This window comes from Osmerus eperlanus, chromosome 25 (genome assembly GCF_963692335.1).
Source record: "Osmerus eperlanus chromosome 25, fOsmEpe2.1, whole genome shotgun sequence".
NCBI lineage: Eukaryota > Metazoa > Chordata > Actinopteri > Osmeriformes > Osmeridae > Osmerus > Osmerus eperlanus.
Genome location: NC_085042.1, coordinates 2,235,137 through 2,259,095, shown reverse-complemented (window position 1 = coordinate 2,259,095; position 23,959 = coordinate 2,235,137). Strand labels below are relative to the sequence as shown.

The 23,959-nt window shown below is 43.1% G+C and overlaps 1 protein-coding gene, 1 long non-coding RNA gene and 2 pseudogenes across 2 annotated transcripts; 1 reads left to right on the top strand and 3 right to left on the bottom strand.

The window, feature by feature from the left end:
• Positions 1–2,798: 2,798 nt before the first annotated feature.
• On the bottom strand, positions 2,799–3,564 carry LOC134011972 (uncharacterized). Its single transcript, XR_009928520.1, has 3 exons — positions 3,451–3,564; positions 3,051–3,113; positions 2,799–2,947 (listed from the first exon to the last, which is right to left on the bottom strand). It is a non-coding gene; the product is annotated as an uncharacterized LOC134011972 (long non-coding RNA).
• A 4,955-nt stretch (positions 3,565–8,519) lies between these two features.
• LOC134012315 (C-X-C chemokine receptor type 4-B-like) lies at positions 8,520–9,475 on the bottom strand (annotated as a pseudogene).
• A 153-nt stretch (positions 9,476–9,628) lies between these two features.
• On the bottom strand, positions 9,629–14,214 carry LOC134011965 (cerebellin-4-like; annotated as a pseudogene).
• Positions 14,215–18,167: 3,953 nt separating this feature from the next.
• On the top strand, positions 18,168–23,627 carry LOC134012314 (collagen alpha-2(IV) chain-like). Its single transcript, XM_062452107.1, is given in 4 exon segments — positions 18,168–18,183; positions 18,327–18,476; positions 18,479–18,594; positions 22,856–23,627. Coding segments are annotated over 4 exon segments (540 nt in total). The 3' UTR covers positions 23,114–23,627.
• Positions 23,628–23,959: the final 332 nt, after the last annotated feature.

Below are 23,959 nucleotides of genomic sequence, written 5' to 3'. Positions count from 1 at the left end.
TGGAACCTGGGGTGGGGGAGAGCAAGAGCAGGAGGGAGGCCGGGTTATCTGTCAACCACTTGCACACTTCGGTGGAGTAGATGGTAATTGACTTCCATGTCACTGTCTAGACATGGTGATGTCACTGCACCCCTGTGATGCAGGACCGGGGAGGCGGGAAACTTACAGTGACGGACGGCTGGCGACGATCAAACTCCATCAGGCCCAGCAGAACCAGCTCAAACACCACGTCTACGATGCTCAGGTGATGGATCTGAAAACAGTTACCAGGAGTTAGGGTTAGAGTTAGCTCTCAGTATCTCACATCTCTGATTCTGATGAAGTCAGGTGAGATGAGATGAGGAGTCAGGTGTCCAGGTCATTAGACCAATTTGTCCTTGAAAAACAATGTCAGACAGGTTGGTTTCCAGAGTGTCACACACCTTTAGAATGTGTAAGGTCACAGCCCCCATGCTAAAGTTGCACAGTGGGATTGACTTGCAAAGTAAAAGCGTTGTGAGCTTGGCACATTTTTAAGAGCATAAAGTGACCTTTAGGGGGCAGAGGGGGGGACTCAATCCAGAAACTCCTTCTCCAGCCTCTCCTGCTGGGGGACCAGCAGGCTGCAGAAGGCCTCCTGCCGTGCCACCAGCCCCTCCTCCAGAGACTCCCTTGACCATATCCAGTCTGGGGGAAGGGAGGTGAGGGGGAAGAAGGTGTGTGGGAGGGGGAGTAGAGTGGGAGGATGGAGGGAGATGGGGAGAAGAGAGGGTGGGAGGACAAACGGAGTCAGAAGAAGAGGGGAAGCGGGAGAGGAGAGTCAAACCTTAAAATATAGTATCATTCAAATCACTGCTGTTATGTGACGTCTATTGACCAAGACTAGATTTGAAGGAGGTGTCGGAGTCATAACCTTGTCAACAAACCAGAGTATGAACAGAAGTGACATCATACCAACAAGGTGTGATGTAGTCTGGCCCAGCCTGGCTCTGAGCTACTGCTGCTACTGTCTGTGTCCTCGTGGGGTTGTAGCACTAAATCATTCTGATTATACTAACACCCTTACTCATTCATTGAATATGTACGAGTCTGGAGTCGGTTTTGTGCTTTGGTTTCCTAGCGCTGACCATAGCACAGTGTGAAAGAAAGGAGGACCAATACATCTACATGCAAAGTAACATTTTATTTATTAAGTGAATAGCTAATTAACATTCATTCAATAGGAATAAAGAACAAACAAATACTCCTAGTTAAGACAGTCGCAGTGAAATAAAACTAGATGAGCACAGGAATTCCTTTGGTTAAGAAGACTCGCACCTTTCTTTGGAAAACACACTAATCATTTTAGTTGTGAAGTGCATTAGGGTACAGCACAGGGTCTAGAAAAACCTGAACCATGTGAAACAGTAAAGCCAGTCTTAAATGCGCTGAGAAAGGTATATGCTATACCATGAATGCAACATTGTGATAAGTGTGATAAGTACATTACATTAAATAATTACTCTAAATTAATAATATAGATTACTATACAAGGACTATAAAACATGCCAATTTTGGAGGAACTCATTCTAGAAAGCTGTTTGGATAATTAAAGCTACACAGCTTGTGAGAATACTAAACTTGTAGCTGATGCCAGTTGAGGCTGAAACTGAGGTTGTCTTGAAAACGGCAGTAGATTTTTGGGAGATACCAGCTGTAGTTGTGGCACCAGCTGTGGTTGTTATTGTAGAAGCAGCTGTGGATGTTGAAGGAGCAGCAGTAGTTGTAGGAGCAACTATTGATGTAGGAGCAGCAGTGGCTGTTGGCACTGTTTTGGTTGTTGCAGGAGCAGCTGTGGATGTTGCAGGAGCAGCTGTGGATGTTGGCACTGTTGTGGTTGTTGCAGGAGGCGCTGTGGTTGTTGCAGGAGGCACTGTGGATGTTGGCACTGTGGATGTTGGCACTGTGGATGTTGGCACTGTGGATGTTGGCACTGTGGATGTTGGCACTGTGGATGTTGGCACTGTGGATGTTGGCACTGTGGATGTTGGCACTGTGGATGTTGGCACTGTGGATGTTGGCACTGTGGATGTTGGCACTGTGGATGTTGGCACTGTGGATGTTGGCACTGTGGATGTTGGCACTGTTGTAGGAGCATCTGTGGATGTTGGCACTGTTGTAGGAGCATCTGTGGATGTTGGCACTGTTGTGGTTGTTGCTGGGACAGCTGTGGTTGTTGCAGGAGCAGCTGTGGTTGTTGCAGGAGCAGCTGTGGTTGTTGCAGGAGCAGCTGTGGTTGTTGCAGGAGCAGCTGTGGTTGTTGCAGGAGCAGCTGTGGTTGTTGCAGGAGCAGCTGTGGTTGTTGCAGGAGCAGCTGTGGTTGTTGCAGGAGCAGCTGTGGTTGTTGCAGGAGCAGCTGTGGTTGTTGCAGGAGCAGCTGTGGTTGTTGCAGGAGCAGCTGTGGTTGTTGCAGGAGCAGCTGTGGTTGTTGCAGGAGCAGCTGTGGTTGTTGCAGGAGCAGCTGTGGTTGTTGCAGGAGCAGCTGTGGTTGTTGCAGGAGCAGCTGTGGTTGTTGCAGGAGCAGCTGTGGTTGTTGCAGGAGCAGCTGTGGTTGTTGCAGGAGCAGCTGTGGTTGTTGCAGGAGCAGCTGTGGTTGTTGCAGGAGCAGCTGTGGATGTTGGCACTGTGGATGTTGGCACTGTGGATGTTGGCACTGTGGATGTTGGCACTGTGGATGTTGGCACTGTGGATGTTGGCACTGTGGATGTTGGCACTGTGGATGTTGGCACTGTGGATGTTGGCACTGTGGATGTTGGCACTGTGGATGTTGGCACTGTGGATGTTGGCACTGTGGATGTTGGCACTGTGGATGTTGGCACTGGGACAGCTGTGGTTGTTGTAGGAGCATCTGTGGATGTTGGCACTGTTGTGGTTGTTGCTGGGACAGCAGTGGTTGTTGCAGGAGTTGTAGTTTGACAGCTCCCCAAACCTATTTAGTTGATCAATGCTCATTATTTTCCAAATGTTTGAAATTGAAAATATAAATGATTTACCTCAGTTCAATGCTATTAGAATACATTAAAATCACTTACTAATAATCAAAAGTAGCAGAAGCATTTTATGTCCAATCATTTTTCCTTCGATTCTGAAAGAATCTAAAATAAATGGTGTACGCAACTTCATTGAATTAGAGAAATGTTGCAGTTATGTCTTTGTCAGTCACAAGTCTAGTGTGTTTGTATTTTCAGCATAATAATATTAATCAACATTTTATAAGCATCTTGTATTCCAGTAACATTGAAATTGCAGTTATTCCGATGTCAGTTAAAGATAGCATGGAATGGTGATCATTATTCAACTTTTAGCGCAATATTAATTTGTATTCATTCAAATACTATATTATGAATACAGATGTTTAACATGAATTAATTTCTTTGATCAGAATTGTACATTTTCTGATAACTATTCAGTTTTAAACATTTGAACACTTACCAATATTAAAAGGAGTTTAACTTCACTCAGCTAATTCAGAGATGCTCTCTCCTCTCCTGCAGTGTTCAAGTCTGTCATGGCCTTTTCAGCATGAGCTTTTATTGAGGAGGTGTCCACCTGTATGACATCAGAAGAGAGTTTTGTATTCGTCAGAGCCGGGACTCGAACTCTGGTCTCCGGTGTGAGGGTCTGACTCACAATCCTGGAGCTACTGGAGGATGGTGAACCCAACTGTAAGACGCACTTTGGAGAACATGAGATGCAGAATATATTTTATATATATTAACTCATATTATAAGAGTTCTAGCAATAATCCACAGCTGGAGCAAAGAACAGCAAAAAATTGTCTTAAAAAAACAAAACCAAAAGGGCATTCCACTAAAATATTCCAAAGATGAAAAAAAATCCAAAACAAACCTGAGAAGGGAATACTCCACTGGCAACAGAAAATACGATGGCTCAGAGTTAGCGAATACTTACCCAGGCAACTGGCTTCAGAACAACTAAACACCAAGCAAGGAAGCTGTGAGGCAGAGTCACTTAAATATACACAGCTGAACGAGACCCATGTGAACCTGATAACATTGATTACAAGCTGAGTGAGCCGGGCATGAGGGCACCATGAGGACCTCTAGAGGTCAAAACACAACAAGACAAGCAAAATACTGACCGTATGTAAGGGAAAAACAGGGTGGAATTGTCATGACATAACATGCCTTTCCCCTTTCAGTGTTGTGACATCACATTATCATAGTCAGTCCATCTTGACACACCAAAACTATTCTTGGGCAAGTTGTCTTTTACCAAAGTAATTGTTAAAAGCCTGTAATACATATCTGTTAGATAAAAGTGGTAATGTTTCCAAGTTGTACCAACAAGTTATTGAACAACAACTGTTAATCCTCCTGAATAATGTTTTATTTTAAAAATGTTCACTTTGAAATGAATATGTGAAGTATGCAGTTCATGACATTTTTTCACATGACAGAAATATGCTTTGAGTCAATAAGGAAGAAACATCTTGTTCAAGTATTCAATTGGACGCACCCTTGTCTGTTGATCACACACCCATTTCTGCCACAGTACAGTGCTTAGTAACTGCACCTCTGTCATATCTTGTCACTCTTCCTATGTAACATCTATTAATGTCAGACAAATTCTATACTTTATAATGATCACTAATCACTTCCCTGAACAAAAAACACAAAGTGGAATCATTTCAAGATTTGTCAACCCAAATAATAACTTGCATCATTTTTTACATTTAGTCATTTAGCAGACGCTCTTATCCAGAGCAACTTACAGTAAGTACAGGGACATTTTACTTGCGGACCTCCACATTAGGAAGGACAGAGGAGCAAGTTCAGCACCACACTGTTCACAACTTTTCAGTGGGCAGCTCAAATAAAGCTCAAATTTTTTGCCAAGGGCCATTAGGTTCTTTAATACTTCTCCACATATACACCTATGGGCTCGTTATTATACATTTGGATTGGTTTCTATCGGAACGCTCTTCACTTGTTGACAACAAAATCATTTCACATAACTTAATTCTTTATTGAATTCTGACATCATTTCCATATCTGGATGTTCTATAACAATAGACATATTTGTTTATAAATACCTCTATCATATATATCTGACACACAAGTGCCTGATGTCAGCTTTTGTTATAGTACTAGCCAGATGTCATTTACATACATTTCAAAGAAACAGTGCCTCTTTTCATTTACTATTTAATTCCTGCTATCGTATTGTCTTTGTGTGCTAATCATGTTTCAATTTTTTCTGTAAAGGAGTTAACTGACAGGATCAATGAAAGTGAAAATATAAAAGTAAGGTCCTTTTACCGTTTAAATGCTATTTAGTGCAGACTCACAAGCTATTTAAAAGTTTAGTATGTGCTGTTTGTATATATTAGACCATTTGCCGCATGAATGGAAACTGTACTTCACTTTATGCTTTTCTTCACACATTAAAGTTGCAAAACCAGACTGTAAATCAAACCTTAGGTAAATTGTGAAGCTGATGGAATGATAGTAGATCATATATTACAAATCAACCCATTTCTATCGTGATATATTAACCCATTCCTGTTTATAAATCCCACGATGCATTCATATCTGTATCTCTTCAACAGACAACTCGGGGTAGGCCCCATTTCATTTCCTAGTGAACCTCTAGGACCAATACATTATGTGGTGAACTTGAGCTATGAGTTATGTCTAAGGAAGGAGAGTGCGAAATCAGCAGGTTAATGTTATGTCCATCCAGTTTCAAGGAGAAAAAAATATAAAAAAGTTTCGGAAAAATCTTCAGCCACCGTCGCTAGACGATCTATGATTTATGTATTTATTAAATAGGATTTCCTTGTATTTGTTTATACTTGTGCCCTCTTGATATGAAGAATTTTTATCTCGAAGTGAACGTGAAACTGACCGTAAGGGTAAGGGAAAGAAAATAGTCTTACTAGCTTATTATAATTATAACATTTTAAGTTTTGATCTTGCGCTTCATGCATGTACTGTAACTGTACAGTACGGGAAATAGATTAGTTGTACTAAGCTTATAATTAATAGTTTCCGATGAACATTGTCCAGTTCCGTCCCCCCAGGTCCTGGATGATATAAACGTGCGGCGGCGGTTCCGAGCCAGTGCCTACCAGAGCACAACCTGGGTCAAGCCCTTCATCTGCACCATGCCCATAAGACTGGATGACGGCTGGAACCACACACACACCTTCACCCTCTCACACACACTGCCACACACCAGGTGGGAAGAGAGTGTGTTTAATGTCTGTCTCCTCTCCTCCTCAGATCCATTCTAACTGTCGCCTCCGGAGGGTGTATTTCTCTGACAGACTGTACTCAGAGGATGAGCTGCCTGCAGAGTTCAAGCTGTACTTTCCTGTTCAAAACCAGGCCAAGGTGAGCCGCACACACACACACCTCTCTTGCGCACACACCTCTGAGACATACGCACACCTCTCACCAAACCAAGACAACAGTGAGAGCTACAGCCTCTCATTCTTCTTCTCCCCTCCCCTCTCTCCCTCCTCGTCTCCACGGCAGTAACAATGCAGGACCTTACCACTGCATTCCGGATGTGAAATTTTGTTGCAGATTCTCTCAATTAAAAAATAGGATGCATTTGTTGTTTGTGTTGTTGTTGCTTTTCTTTGTTTCTGTTTATCCTGCGCAATAAAACATGTTATACACACCTAGTGATCAGTGTCATGGTACAAGGATAAGAGATTGGTACAGGTGACTGAGTAGAGAGTAGTGATTGGTATAGGTGACTGAGTGGAGAGTAGTGATTGGGCCAGGTGACTGAGTGGAGAGTAGTGATTGGGCCAGGTGACTGAGTAGAAAGTAGTAATTGGTACAGGTGACTGAGTGGAGAGTAGTGATTGGTATAGGTGACTGAGTGGAGAGTAGTGATTGGGCCAGGTGACTGAGTAGAAAGTAGTGATTGGTACAGGTGACTGAGTGGAGAGTAGTGATTGGGCCAGGTGACTGAGTAGAAAGTAGTGATTGGTACAGGTGACTGAGTGGAGAGTAGTGATTGGTATAGGTGACTGAGTGGAGAATAGTGATTGGGCCAGGTGACTGAGTGGAGAGTAGTGATTGGGCCAGGTGACTGAGTAGAAAGTAGTGATTGGTACAGGTGACTGAGTGGAGAGTAGTGATTGGTATAGGTGACTGAGTGGAGAGTAGTGATTGGGCCAGGTGACTGAGTGGAGAGTAGTGATTGGGCCAGGTGACTGAGTAGAAAGTAGTGATTGGTACAGGTGACTGAGTGAAGAGTAGTGATTGGGCCAGGTGACTGAGTGGAGAGTAGTGATTGGGCCAGGTGACTGAGTAGAAAGTAGTGATTGGTACAGGTGACTGAGTGGAGAGTAGTGATTGGGCCAGGTGACTGAGTAGAAAGTAGTGATTGGTACAGGTGACTGAGTGGAGAGTAGTGATTGGGCCAGGTGACTGAGTAGAAAGTAGTGATTGGTACAGGTGACTGAGTGGAGAGTAGGGATTGGGCCAGGTGACTGAGTAGAAAGTAGTGATTGGTACAGGTGACTGAGTGGAGAGTAGTGATTGGGCCAGGTGACTGAGTAGAAAGTAGTGATTGGGCCAGGTGACTGAGTAGAAAGTAGTGATTGGTACAGGTGACTGAGTAGAAAGTAGTGATTGGGCCAGGTGACGGAGTGGTGGAGTGGCGCCACTTGTTGGCAGGGAGACAACAGGAGACTGGAGGGGGGGGGGGGGGGGGTTGGCATCCACAGACAGGCAGCTTTATTAGGCTGGTTCCCCAGCTGCCTTTGGCACCCAATACAGAACAAATCAACCAATTTATCTGATCTAAATCACCAAATAATCACCCATCGGAATCAAGTAGTAGGTCTTGTCTTACCAGTAGTTTAAAAGGTTGGAATTACTCGATTTGTCTAATGACATGCTAAGCCGTGTGTGTTAATAATGAGCCAACCTGGACCTTAAACAAGCAGAAGGTCAGTAGATTACAATCGTGTGATGATGGATGATGATGATGACAGTGATATAGACACATCCAAGACTACCATCACTAACTGGAGAGGGAATAGGGGTGAACACCTCCAAAATAATTGAAACTAACACACAAACACACACACACTGACAACTCTGAGAGACAGGAAGAGAAACACAAAAAGTGAGAAAACGTCATTAGAAATGTTATTGTATATAAACAAACTTAAAAACAACAGCGACCCACAAACCATATTTACAGAAAAGTTCATCTTTCAGACAAGGGCAAGTCATGGACCATCAGACTACCCTCTACTCATATACAGGACAAAACATCTACACCCTCATATAACCCACACCTACATCCACACCCATATTCTGTCAGCTGAGTGTAGACTAAATGACTCAGACTCTGTGCTAGTAGAGGTTCCTGGGCATCTACGAGGTAGAATCTTCAGACTGCAGACGTCGCGACAGAGTGTCAACGCCCCTCTGGCAGAGCTCTTGAAGTCCGCCCCCAGGAAGGCATACAGCAGTTGGTTTAGACAGCAGTGGGCAAATGCCATTGGTTCAGCCACCGCCAGCCACACACCTCAGCACCTTAGCCCCACCTCCAGACTTCAGCCCCTGGGAAGGACCTGTAGGCGCATGAGGACATCCACAGTGATGCCAGCACCATACGGGAGCCAACACAGGAAGAAGCACAATGACACAGTAACACACCAGCAAAACTAGGCCTGGTACCACCAAACCCACCAACACCAGCTGCAGGTGGAACACCGACACCCAGAGAGGAGCGTTGTCAGCTGGGTATAAGCGCTGGCACACCATCGCTGGCACACCATCACCTCATCTCCTGCTTCCTGAGCAAACACTATGTCTGACACTGCCAAGAGAGCCACAGGCAACCAGGCTCCTGGAAAAAGAGAGGGGGTAAAGGAGACAAAGAGATTTGGTGGTTAGATCAGGAGATGGAGAATACAAGTGAAGATGTACCAAGTACAGAGGCATGGTCACGAGAGAGATAAGGGATAGATAAGAGACACTCACCTACATACACCAGTCTCCGTGCCAGTAGCTGTCTCATGCCTGAGGTGTGCGTGTCTGTTGCTTTGACCACTGCCAGGTAGCGGTCCAGACTGATGAAGGCCAGGATCGACGGAGCACCAAGTCGCTGTGACTCACCGATCCTAGTCTGTTACGCCATTCTCGTGCTGTATCCAAGTCGTTGTGACCCAACTCATTGTATGCGTCGTCTATCGCGCCACCCTCGCGCTGTCTCGAGGTCGTTGTGACGCTGCGGTGGGTCATACGCTTTATACGCAAAATACACATTTTATTTTATAGCTTTTACAAAGTAAAGGTCTCCACCTTGTCAGTAGTACGTGGCTAGGATGAAATACAGTTTATTAGAGTCAGTGTGAGCTGTTTTAGGCTGAAATCTAAGCACTGTCATGTAATGTGAACTGCTACAATGCATTCGATACTATTGACTTGTAACACACCATTTCTACACCGAGACCCATTCCCATGCATCGTTGACCCCGACGACAACACGGGGGTGTACAGACGACAACACCTGAGTACATCGGAGAGGGGTTTGCTGTCAAGTCAGACCAGTTCCACCTGGATTACATGGGCGACCTATACAGACAACGAGGAGAGTGTGAGGGTTAAGCTCTGGGTCGCGAGCCTGGGCACAGTGTTTTACATGGGGAAGAGAAGGAAACCACTGAAGGTGCTATAATTGTGTGAATAATCCAACAGGCCAAAGCCTGATGGAAGACGCATCATAATCCTATCTCCCTGCTCCAGCTCCAGAGTGACAGCATTTGCCACAAATTTCGCATGACCGTCGGTATTGTAGACACCGTTGCCCATGATCAGGGGGTCGTTCTTGTATGTTAACTCCTATGTTTCCTGAACTACGGATGTCCGCGGCAGTAAACCTGAAGCAGTACACTCCTCTCGCTGGTGCTGTGAACACACCTGAAGAGGGGCAGTAGTAAAAGAAAAAACAACATTTTGTTTCACTGTGATTGAAATGTTGACTGATGAATGGAGACCCCCCATTGTTGGGGCTACTCTGATGTCAAGGTGTGTGCTCTAGCTGAGCATATCCAGAACTGTACCTGTTACTGGGCTGTAGGCATTGCCTATGTTGGTGAAGACTTTGCTATAGACCAGTGATGTGTCAGTGTTGAAGGGCCAAATATATCCTGAATCAGTTAGAGCCGTGTAGAATGCCACCTTTGGTCTGCCTGTTAATAACATGTAGAGATGCTGAATATGATAGCCAAGTAATGCAGCATTATATTGGTGTGGGAAGAACAGTCTGTATTTACCCTCATTCTCTGCCTTCAGTTCTTCCACGTGGCGTTCACTGAGACTTAGTCTGGCTTCCAGAGCTACAAACACAGAATGAAGCATGAATTGATGTATGATTCTACTACATTTATTTCAATTTTCGTCTAAAAAATATGTTCACCATTACCTGAGTTCTCTGTCTTTGACCTCTCCTTCACAGGCCGTCAGCCTGACCTTCAGGGTGACAAGATCTGTAGCCTGGGCTTGAAGGTCAAACATGTAACAGAAAGTAGAATGTATGTCTTCATAAATATATAGATATTTACATTTAGTCATTTAGCAGACACTCTTATCCAGAGCGACTTACAGTAAGTACAGGGACATTCCCCCGAGGCAAGTAGGGTGAAGTGCCTTGCCCAAGGACACAACATCATTTGACACGGCCGGGAATCAAACCAGCAACCTTCAGATTACTAGCCCGATTCTCTAACCGCTCAGCCACCGGACTCCCTATATATATAAAGAAAAAGTACAAGGCCTATAAATCAGACAGGATTACATGTTCTTAAAACCTTCTTCTTCTTGATTTATCATGACAAGTAGCCATTTTGTAATATTTAGTAATGCATTATACAGTAACGCTATCAGGTCAAATATTACCTGCGTTGTCTCTTCTCATCTCTTCCACGTGACTCCGGGTGACAGACAGATGGTCCTTGAAGAATTGTAACTGAGTCTGGGTGACCGACAGCTGGTCCTTGTAGACCGACAGCTCCACCTTCTGAGCCACCACCATGTCTCTCAGAGCCCTCAGTTCAGTCAGGATGAACTGAATTGCATCATCGCTCACGCTGCCTCCTGTTTGGGGTTCACCGAGACTGTTCGTGGTGTCGTTATCTGGGCCCCCCGTGCGGTCTCCCTGGGCCCGTGTCACAGACAGACAGAGTGTTCTTCTTCGCCAGTTCTTCTTGGAGGGAAAGTATCGTTTTGGACCGAGGTGTCGTATATCTCACAGGTGAGTAACATGCTTATGAAGCCTGGATCAGTTTGAGTTTCTCTATAAGCTTTCGGGAGATGTCAAGTAAAATATATCTAGAATGTTTTCGCTGCAAACATTAAACAAACAGCACAGAGACTCTCCAAGTCATAACCCCACACCCACACACTGACACTGTTGCCAGGGGAATCTGTTTTCCAAAACAGATGGTGATTTTCATGGTTAACACAGTGGGAGAAAAAGCATGTGTGGAATTGGCCCCCAGCCTTACACACACGCATGCACACACACACTACACATACACACCACACGCACACCACACACACATACACATCACACACACTCCCCCCACACACCCACCACACACAAATACACACCACCCCCCCACACACACACAGCAGACAGAGCCTATAACAAGTGATAATGAAGTAACTCATCCAGTTTCACAAGTGAATGTGGGTGTGAATATGTCAGACAGAAAATGAATTCTAACTTCCTTGTGCTGAATGACACGAGGAAATGTCAAAATACCCTCCTGCATCCACGCTTCTTTCCATTTCTGTATCTTTTCTACCTCTTACATTCTCTCGCTCTCAGCTCCACTCACCTACACACCCCTCCCAGCAACCCTGAGTTAACCGGCCCAGAGTCAAGACAAACTGCCCTAGACAGCTGGACGGAGGGAGAAAAGGAGGCAAATCACAAGAAGAGTGGAAAAAATACCAAAACACACAAGATTAAAAAAAAAACAATGCTGTCAGTACTGTATAGTATTCCTTTCACTTGGTTTTTAGAAATGTAGAACTATTCTACATGAAACTCACCACATACATTGCTATTTTTGCTTCGTGTTTTTAGTATGACTGCCTACGTATTGTGTTGGATTAAATTACCTGTAAACTTGAATACCTGGTTCCGTCGTTGTTCTGGTTTGGCAAAGCAGGCTAAGTTTTATATATATACTGTATATGTTAATATTATGATGATGAGTATTGCTTTATTATTACTAGCTTACTGTTATTGTTAATGCCATCTTTGTGGTATTAACTGACACGTTGCATAACCATAACAATATTGTGGTTAGCAGACATCATTTATAAATCTTCGTCTTTGCTCCAGATAAACACTTCAACAATGCTGACAGCCCAACACATTTATCACCATATCAGCTCTCCACCAGTCTCGACTTCACTCTTGAACTAATACAGGGGTCGAGGAGGAATTGCAGCTTTATTAAGATCTGGGTCATGCGTGTTTTACATGGGGAAGAGAAGGAAACCACTGAAGGTGTTATAATTATCAGAATTATCAAACAGGCATCTGCCTCTTGGAAGATGCATCATAATCCTATCTCCCTGCTCCAACTCCAGAGTGACAGCATTTGCTACATATCTCCATTGACCGCTGGTATTGTAGCCACTGTTGAACATGATCCTGAGGTCGTTCTTGTACATGTAAACTCCTATGGTCTCAGAATTACGGTGGCTGAGCGGTGGTAAACCTGAAGTAGTACACTCCTCTCACTGGTGCTGTGAACACACCTAAAGAGGGGCAGTAGCAAGAGGAAAAAAACATTTTGTTTCACTGTGATTGAAATGTTGACTGATGAATGGAGTCCCATTGTTGGGGCTACTCTGATGTCAAGCTGTGTGCTCTCGGTGAGCATATCCAGAACTGTACCTGTTACTGGGCTGTAGGGGTTGCCTATGTTGGTGAAGACTTTGCTATAGACCAGTGGTGTGTCAGTCCTGTAGGGTCCAACAGCTCCTGAATCAGTTAGAGCCGTGTAGAATGCCACCTTTGGTCTGCCTGTTAATAACATGTAGAAAATGCTGAATATGATAGCCAAGTAATGCAGCATTATATTGGTGTGGGAAGAACAGTCTGTATTTACCCTCATTTTCTGCCTTCAGTTATTCCACGTGGCGTTCACTGAGACTTAGTCTGGCTTCCAGGGCTACGCATACAGAATTAAGCATTTATTAATGTATGACTCAACAACATTTATTTCCATTATTGCCTAAAAACTATGTTCACCATTACCCAAGTTCTCTGTCTGTAGATCTTTGACCTCTCCTTCACTGGCCGTCAGCCTGGTCTTCAGGGTGACAATATCTGCAGCCTGGGCTTGAAGGTCAAACATGAAACAGAAAGTAGAATGAATGTCTTCATAAATATATACATATATATATCAAGAAAAAGTACAAGGCCTATAAATCTTTTTTTTTACAAAGACAGGATTAAGTCTTCTTCTTAAAACCTTCTTCTTGTTCTTTTTGATTTGTCATGACAAGTAGCCATTTTGTAATATTTAGTAATGCATGATACAGTAACACAATCAGGTCAAATATTACCTGTGTTTTCTCTTATCTCTTCCACCTGACTCTGCGTGACCGACAGTTGGTCCTTGTAGAACTGTAACTGAGTCTGGGTGACGCTCAGCTGGACCCTCTGGTCCACCACCTCTCTCTTCAGTTCCTCCACTTGACCCTGACTAGCTGTCATCCTGTTCTCCATGTTTGTCCGCTCCACCTTCTGAGCCACCACCATGTCTCTCAGAGCCCTCAGTTCAGTCAGGATGGCACCATCGCTCATGCAGCCTCCTGTTTGGGGTTCACCGAGTCTGTTTGTGGTGTCGTTCTCTGGGCCCCCTGTGCGGTCTCCCTGGACCCGTGTCACAGCCAGACAGAGCAGCAGAACCACAGTGTCTATCTTCATTCTGAAGGCTAGTAGAGTGCTGTCACCCTCCGTGTTCAGTCCCTGTTTTTATATGCATCCAGGTTGGTCACACACGTGAGAACTCAAACACCTGGAAATTAGAATAAATAGGTCAAACCCAGGACCTTGAGAAGAGTTAACTATTAAATGGACCTCATGGCCAAGAGAGAACCTGAGTCAGCAGGAATCTATGTTGTCTGATCACATTCTGTTCCTTTTGTCAGTTTTCTCATAATTGTTCCCACATTGTGACCCACAGCTATGTTGTGACAACCCTTCGTGATAAAAAAAATAAAGTGAAACATTTTCTTTATCCTTCGCTCTGTCTCCGGGTCCTTGTGACCCCCCTGCAGTGTTCGCGTTGTGTATTACGACACTGCCACCCTTGCGACAATTTATTCACCTCTTACAAACCTCATGACAACAAGAAACATTACCATAGCAGCTGGGTGGAATGCTCAGACAGGTATCTCCTGATCTTCCGGATGTTGTAGAGGGTGAAAATGCTAGTCCAAGCACTTGACCTCTCAAAGTTCTTCCCTTTGGGACTTATTTGGTTTCACAATGTATGCTTCATGTTTGGCTACCCCAATGTTTGGGGCTATCTCGTTGTTATGATCAGTGACCTATGCACTTTTGTAAAACTCTCTCTTGGAAGTCGCTTTGGATAAAAGCGTCTGCTAAATTCATAAATGTAAATGGTTTGCACGGTCTGAATGAACAGGTCGGAGCTCCCGTCTGAGCTGCTGACGAAGACGCGACGGGTGCTGTAGTCGCAGTTCGCCTTCACTCCCACCACCACTCTAGTTTCCTACCTCGCAAAGAAAAACAAGAACGTTTTACTCATAAGTACACGCCACACAGACGCAAAAATCAGTGACAGAGACGACGGGAAACCGACCATCGTCCTAGACTAAGGAGCTGAGACAATCTAGATAAGGTCGTCGCTTACTACAGCTGTAAAAGGAAGACTTTACTCTTTAGAGGACGCATCACAGATAATTTTTCAATTTGAGGGAGCGCCATGATCTGTGATGTGTCCTCTAAAGACCCGGCAATTCAATCAATTTCCCGGCACATTTTCAATGTAATGCAATGCAGTGCACACCGCCCCCTACCGAACAAGATGGGTAGCTCGGTCAGCAGGGAGCTGAAGAAGAGCGGCTACTGACGTCACTCTGCTGCGCCGCTCAGATTGCTTTTTCGTTTTCGAATTATGGGCAGTACTTTGCGGGCAGACCACGAAAACGAAAACCAATGTCCGCTCTGTTTTCTTTTTGATTATGGCATAAAATGTGCAGTCTTGAAGAAGAAAATGCAAATGAAAATGGAATGATTTATTACTCATTTTATTTATGAGTCCAATAATGCAGCCACATTCTTAAAATGAAAAAGCATTTCTGCAAATGCATTTTAATTTCACATTTCAAATTGAATTTTGGTATCTATTTGCTGGGGCATATTTTGAAAATTAAATCTCAAATGTCTATTTCTTTTTCATTTTAATTAAGTGAAAGATTGAGCACTCTTGAAGAAGAAAATTAAAATGCGAATGTGATGATTGATTACTACCGTATTTCTTCGAATAAACGGCGCACCAAAAATGAAAGTTGTGTAATAAACGCCGCCCTCGAATAAACGCCGCACTCAAAAAAATCTGAAAACGGTTATTTCATTGGTTAAATTCAACCCCAGTATTTATTACACATGTACATAACTTTCTGCACAGCTTTCTGTTTGAAAGCTAACATGTATGAACGTTTAGGCATGCTGCTTCAAATTTCTACACAATGTGGAACCGTGAACAATTGAGACAGTTGTATTACCAACGCACAACAAATTGATAGCCAATGAGAAAGGGAGTTGCCGCACTCATAGACAAGCAAAGAATAGACGAGGAGGTCAGCGGTAGTAGCCTAAATGGAACCTGCGTTTTTAGCTGCATGATTCATTTGTCACAATGCCAGCAACGAAGTTGTCTATGGCTGCACTGCAGCTACAATTCACGAAATCTCTCTTACTAATTAAACGCCGCCCTCGAATAAACGCCGCCCTCGAATAAACGCTGCACCAAAAATGAACGTTATTTAATAAATGCTGCAGCGTTTATTCGAAGAAATACGGTAATTTTATTTATGAGTCAAATAATGCAGCCACATTCTTAGAATGAAAAAGCATTTCTGCAAATGCATTTTAATTTTAATTTTGGTCACGATTTGCTTCCATAAAGTACAGGGGTCTCATTTATAAAACTGAGCGTAAGATTCTTACTAAAAGTGTACGTACGCCCAAAAGCCAAAAATGGCGTATGCCCCCCAAAAAATCTGATTTATAAAACTGTGCGTACGCACACCTGTAAGCTTTATAAATCACAGATTAACCACAAGTGTGCGTACGTGAATCAGCATTTTACCCCACCCTGAACACGCCCATTTTTAACCAGAAATGGTCAATGCAAAGCACCTCATGAATGCTAATCATGACCCATGTGATCCTGCGCCAATCACTGTCCCCAGCCCTGTGGCTACCTCTAAACTGACATTTACCAACTTTGACCCAAGTTGAACACTGGATTTTGGTGTTTCAACACCTATTGACACTTCCCTGCAGTATGACTATGTTTAGCCTATGTTCTGCACCTCTCTTTCACCAACCATCTCTGGAGTAGGGGATCCCTGGCACCGACTTGCTCCTCCCAAGGTTTCTTAATTTTTTTGGCCTCTGGTGAGTTTTTCTGGGAGTTTTTCCTTGTCTTGATTTTGTCTTGAACTTGTCTTAACTATTCCCTTCATAGACTTGGTACTTTCACAGCAATTGGGTATTATCTAATACGTCTTGTGTTATCTTCGGGTCATTCTGACCCATCAGTCATTGTGACCCACCGTCGTATTGCGACAAATTTAACTTGTTTTATACAAAGCTCATTCAGCAAACATACTTGATTATTACCCTTTATATTATCCTCTGCTGATTCATTTACAAGGATACAGTAGTATTAGATTCAGCAACTGCAGTATTTTGTTTTGTAAATTGGCTGAAAGCTTTTAATCATGTATTATGTACCCAGGACATAATATGTTTGTCAGATTACCAAAATGGAAAGGTTTTTAAAAAATTGGCCTACACAATTGTAATATGTCTAAAGTAGATTAGATTAAAAACATTTTCACATTTAAAAATACACAAAAATTACAAAGATGACAAACAAAATTACACAGTTCAAGGAGAGACAAAATATCCATACACAATGCAAACATTGTGTATGGATACAAAAACAAAGTGAAGCATTTTCTTTTAACTGTCGGGCTGTCTCAGACCCCCCACATTGGAATGGTTAAAAGAAAATTATTTTTATTTGTTTTTGTATTGGGTAAAATTGGGTAAACACAACGATGGTTCGTTATGAACCTTTGGGTCATGTGACAGCACGAGGGTTAAGCTACTACACACTCAAAAACACACGTCTGTTTCTAGCCAACGTAGATGGCGAAGGAGTGTATCTAACCAGTAATCATACGAGGGGAGTCGTCAGGTGTTTCCTGTGTAGTCAAGTCAGTTTATTTACAGAGCACATTTAAAAACAGCCAATGCCGACCAAAGTGCTGTACACAATCATCAAGTAGGGCAAAACAACAAGTAGGAACAACAGACAAACAACACAATTAAATGGCCTTCAAGAGGTAGCTTTTTCTTTTTTGGGGGGGGGGGGGGTCAAGTTTAGTTTAGGTGACACGTATGTTAGGTAAATTATTTTAGCTGTTATGTATTCTCCTTTTGTGTATGTGTCTGTATCTGTTCATATGGGCCAGGTGCCTGATTTAAATAAATAAAATAAACAATAAGCACGAGTGACCCTAAACGGACTCGAAAGCAAAATAAAAAATATATGTTTTAAGACGAGACTTAAATATCTGGGTGATGGGCATGACCTGATAAAAACTGGCAGTTTATTCCACAGACTAGGGGCTACAGCTGAAAAGGCACCATCACCTTTTGTTTTCATCCAAGTCTGTGGAATGGCTAAAAGGAACTGGTTTGATGATCTAAGGGGGCCTGGAAGTGTGATACAGCATAAGAAGATCTGAAATATACAATGGAGCCAATCCATGTAAAGCTTTAAAAACAAGTAACAACACCTTCAAATCTATTCTATATTTGACTGGCAACCAGTGAAGAGAGGCCAATATCGGGGAGATATGGACCCTCTTCCTGGTACCAGTCAACATTCTAGCAGCCGCATTTTGGACAAGCTGCAGGTGTGATGATGATGATTGACAAAGGCCATAATACAGAGAATTACAATAATCAATTTGAAACGATATAAGTGCATGAATAACAATTGTACCCCTCACCAGGCCAGGCAGGCTCCTGCATGCGCCTGTTCAGCACCATGCCCTTCTTCTACTGCAACATGGGCACCTGTGACTATGCCAGCAGCAATGACAAGTCCTACTGGCTTTCCACTACGGCAGCTGTGCCCATGATGCCTGTGGCTGGCAAAGAGACCTCTGTAAAGTGTGTAAAGTAACCTCCCCGGCCGTAGCTATACACAGTCAGGACACCAGCACATTCCAGTGCCCCCACAAATGGAGGAATTTGTGGATGGGGTACTCTTTCCTTATGGTAAGAATAACAATGTATTTTGGGCCTTAACGTGTCTGTCGCCTTATGCAAGCCTGTGTGTGGAAGTGCCTGTTTGTAACGCATACATACTGAACCTTGCAGCTGTAGTGAGGTCCACAAGACCACACGGAGCCAACATCTTGCCACACCTGAAGAGTGATTCAATCACATCAGAATCAGCCCTTGTGACACCCTCAGTATGCTGATTACCCACCAAACGCCGATGCAAAGGAACCATAGAATGGGGGGGGGGGGCCTCCCCAATCTACCTAATCAGCCCTCCTGCTAGCTTGCAAGCTTCAAAGGGCCTGATTTAGACAACACGTCTCCAGCGACCATTTGCTATCCGTTTCGGCGGCGATTTGAACAAAGAACATACCTTGATCAGAACTTTTGAGGAAAGTCTTGAGACTTCACCTTTACCACAAGAGTACAAGGTGGAGAATTATGAGAGGGATATTTGTGTTATGTTTGTTACTTTGTTTTAATGTTGTGTTCACTGAAATCTTGATTCTAGTAACAACTCCTTCTTCCTGAAAGATAACCACGTCATTCTTGGTATCTACACGAAGCTATCATAATAAAACAATCATTCAACTATATTTTGTAACTGTACCAAGATGTCCAGAACAATATTTGAACCATCGAATGAACCAGCCAAAGATCAGATCACACCTTTGGTAGGTGTGAAGGAAGGAGGGGGGAGTTGAGAACCCAGCTTCCCCCAATCCACATCTGACCCCAGACGGGTCCTCCCTCGAACTGTATAAAGCCCTAAGATGATCATCAATCTCGGACTCCAGCGAAACCGACCATGGCATGAACGCCATCAGGATTGGCGTTCCAAAGGACGTCGCCAAGCTTCTCCTGAGATTCAACTTCATAGTGAACGCGTCACTATCGGGACGTTTCAACAGAAGGACCAAAAACGCAATTCCAAATGCGACTTCACTGAGATCCCGCAGACTCAGTCACATGACCCAGCGCAGCCGCGCTGTGACTTCAGATTCTTCAAATGGACCTTTGGCGCAAACCGCCCTCAACATCATTGATCAACCCCTGATCAAACGTAACTATGGCTAACGCTCTTTCCTCCTCGACATGGCATTGGCGTGAGCTCTGTTTATGATTTGTAAGGATGTAATCACTGACTGTACAATTTCTGCCTTTCTTTAAGTTAGACCATTTCATTCTGTTCATTGAAACCAATCTCTCATATCAAACCCATAATCCAACTTTTCATAAGATCTGTTTACCTTACTTGAATAAATTCATTGTAAAGATATTTTGACGTGCGTGTTCACTGATGTTACGATTGGCTCTACTCTTAGAACGAATTCATTCCTTAAGATTAGACTGATTATTACGAAGGCTATTATTTAAATATTATTCAATAAGGTTTCCTCTATCCCTTTAACAATAAGAGGTGGTGCCCCCAAGAACTACATACTTTATTATAAATTAAGTATTGCTAATCTTAAACGAGCAAACCCCGCTACATAATGGCGCCCCGTGTGAGGCTAAGATAGATTGAAATGAGCAATCGTAACTTTTGTGAAACGAACTGTTAAAATAGAGCGAGCTCTAACTGTATGTAGCACCATGTATTTAATACTACTGTGCCTGGGCTACAGTGGCTGTGTGCGTATTCAATTGTTTTTCGTGAAATAGCTGCTAGTGTGTGTGTGGGACCAGCTAGCTCAAAGGAAGCGGCTAGGTTTGACCGGAGGTACGCGCGTGCTCAGAAACACCGCTGCCCCGACATTTACGTTGTAATCTGCCTCGGCCAGCTCTTCACGGAAAGTAGCATAAGAGCCTTTATTATAGCCTCTATTTTAAATAGTGTAGCTATTTGGTTAAGTGAATTAACCAACCAACTAATACGTTGGTGCACATGTCTAGTTCAGGGAAACAGACAGTAGTGCTTAGTCCTGAAGGACTTTTGTTTAGAAGCAACTAAACAACGCAGTTCTGTACACGTAACCTACCGCCACCACGAGTGTGTGTGTGGGACCAGCTAGCTCAAAGGAAGCGGCTAGGTTTGACCGGAGGTACGCGCGTGCTCAGAAACACCGCTGCCCCGACATTTACGTTGTAATCTGCCTCGGCCAGCTCTTCACGGAAAGTAGCATAAGAGCCTTTATTATAGCCTCTATTTTTAATAGTGTAGCTATTTGGTTAAGTGAATTAACCAACCAACTAATACGTTGGTGCACATGTCTAGTTCAGGGAAACAGACAGTAGTGCTTAGTCCTGAAGGACTTTTGTTTAGAAGCAACTAAACAATGCAGTTTCTACACGTAACCTATTATGCCGCCACGATAGCTTGTCGAAAAAAGCATTGACTATTCCCACAGCTAACTGTGTTTTAAAATAACAGTGGTTGCCAAACTAAAGTTACATTATTAGATGCAGTTCATCAATGTGGTTTAGTTACGTTGACTTCAAGAAGCTACTTAGTAACTATAATTGTGTAAAGTATGTACTATAATTACCTTGTACCTTTATTTGTTATTTGTGTACGTCTTTGGCAGTCAATTGTAACCATAACCTAAATGAGTTTATTGAAACTAGTTTGATTTAAAAAGATTGGAAAGCCGACAACTTTTCCCTCATCTAGACCCCTAGTCACAAAGCTTCAATTGCTACGGCCATTGTAAGCCACTTCAAGTGCCTCTTTTTGTTTCAATAATTTCCTCTCAACCTTTTTCCTATGTCATGTCATAGCTTAATCACTCATAGCCATGCCAATGTCTGGGGAGGGGGGGTGACATGCTGTTACGCTGCTGTGGTCTTTCTTCTCTTGTCTTCATGTCAACAGTTTCATCGACGACGGTCTATGAAAGTTGACATCCGGGGGGATGTAGTGAGGTCCACAAGACCACACGGAGCCAACATCTTGCCACACCTGAAGAGTGATTCAATCACATCAGAATCAGCCCTTGTGACACCCTCAGTATGCTGATTACCCACCAAACGCCGATGCAAAGGAACCATAGAATGGGGGGGGGGGCCTCCCCAATCTACCTAATCAGCCCTCCTGCTAGCTTGCAAGCTTCAAAGGGCCTGATTTAGACAACACGTCTCCAGCGACCATTTGCTATCCGTTTCGGCGGCGATTTGAACAAAGAACATACCTTGATCAGAACTTTTGAGGAAAGTGCTTGAGACTTCACCTTTACCACAAGAGTACAAGGTGGAGAATTATGAGAGGGATATTTGTGTTATGTTTGTTACTTTGTTTTAATGTTGTGTTCACTGAAATCTTGATTCTAGTAACAACTCCTTCTTCCTGAAAGATAACCACGTCATTCTTGGTATCTACACGAAGCTATCATAATAAAACAATCATTCAACTATATTTTGTAACTGTACCAAGATGTCCAGAACAATATTTGAACCATCGAATGAACCAGCCAAAGATCAGATCACACCTTTGGTAGGTGTGAAGGAAGGAGGGGGGAGTTGAGAACCCAGCTTCCCCCAATCCACATCTGACCCCAGACGGGTCCTCCCTCGAACTGTATAAAGCCCTAAGATGACCATCAATCTCTGACTCCAGCGAAACCGACCATGGCATGAACGCCATCAGGATTGGCGTTCCAAGGACGTCGCCAAGCTTCTCCTGAGATTCAACTTTATAGTGATCGCGACACTATCTGGACGTTTCAACAGAAGGACCAAAAACGCAATTCCAAATGCGACTTCACTGAGATCCCGCAGACTCAGTCACATGACCCAGCGCAGCCGCGCTGTGACTTCAGATTCTTCAAATGGACCTTTGGCGCAAACCGCCCTCAACATCATTGATCAACCCCTGATCAAACGTAACTATGGCTAACGCTCTTTCCTCCTCGACATGGCATTGGCGTTTGCTCTGTTTATGATTTGTAAGGATGTAATCACTGACTGTACAATTTCTGCCTTTCTTTAAGTTAGACCATTTCATTCTGTTCATTGAAACCAATCTCTCATATCAAACCCATAATCCAACTTTTCATAAGATCTGTTTACCTTACTTGAATAAATTCATTGTAAAGATATTTTGACGTGCGTGTTCACTGATGTTACGATTGGCTCTACTCTTAGAACGAATTCATTCCTTAAGATTAGACTGATTATTACGAAGGCTATTATTTAAATATTATTCAATAAGGTTTCCTCTATCCCTTTAACAATAAGAGGTGGTGCCCCCAAGAACTACATACTTTATTATAAATTAAGTATTGCTAATCTTAAACGAGCAAACCCCGCTACACAGCACACAGGCGCTGGTGATGAGGGGGGTGGGCAGTCTCTGACATCGTCAGGAAGCTGCCTCCGAGAATTTCGTGCCCAGCCATTTGTGGAGTGTCAGGGACCGCGTGGCACGTGCCACTACGTTGCCAACGTCTACAGTTTCTGGCTGACGCGTGTGGACAGGAGCGGACAGTTCAGATCCTCCTCACAAGCCACGCTCAAGGATGAGAGGCAGCAGCGCCTCAGTGTGGGGCGTTGCAACGTCTGCATGAAGGAGTAGTCCAGTCCTTCTTGGTCGGGTGCCTTCAACAAGGTCTGCCTCCAGCATACATCCTAACCAGAACTGCACTGAAAATGCACTGCGATTGGTACAAGAGGCAATATCACACCCCTACTGGTCACAGAGGCTGTGACCGTGCTTGCTGGTTACCTTTAAGTCTGTGAACATTTACTATTATATTCCTAACTTGTTTTATACAAAGCTCATTCAGCAAACATACTTGATTATTACCCTTTATATTATCCTCTGCTGATTCATTTACAAGGATACAGTAGTATTAGATTCAGCAACTGCAGTATTTTGTTTTGTAAATTGGCTGAAAGCTTTTAATCATGTATTATGTACCCAGGACATAATATGTTTGTCAGATTACCAAAATGGAAAGGTTTTAAAAAAATTGGCCTACACAATTGTAATATGTCTAAAGTAGATTAGATTAAAAACATTTGCACATTTAAAAATACACAAAAATTACAAAGATGACAAACAAAATTACACAGTTCAAGGAGAGACAAAATATCCATACACAATGCAAACAATTTCACAATAGTAAATATTACACAACATTTAACTACAGAAAATAAATTGGTAACACTTTAGAATAATGGTCCGTTGTTAACGAGTAGCTATGCAGGAAGTAATAGGTAGTTCTACATTAAAACCAAATTTAATACTATTAACTAATATGGAACCAAGAGTAACTAAGCAGTAAGTAATAGCTAATTTACGACAAAGGTAGTTCCTTGGTAGGTATTTGATTATTACTAAATAAATATATCCTCATTGAGAACTACTTGTGAACTATGACCAATTAAGAAAGAATAACCAATGAATTACTAATCACAA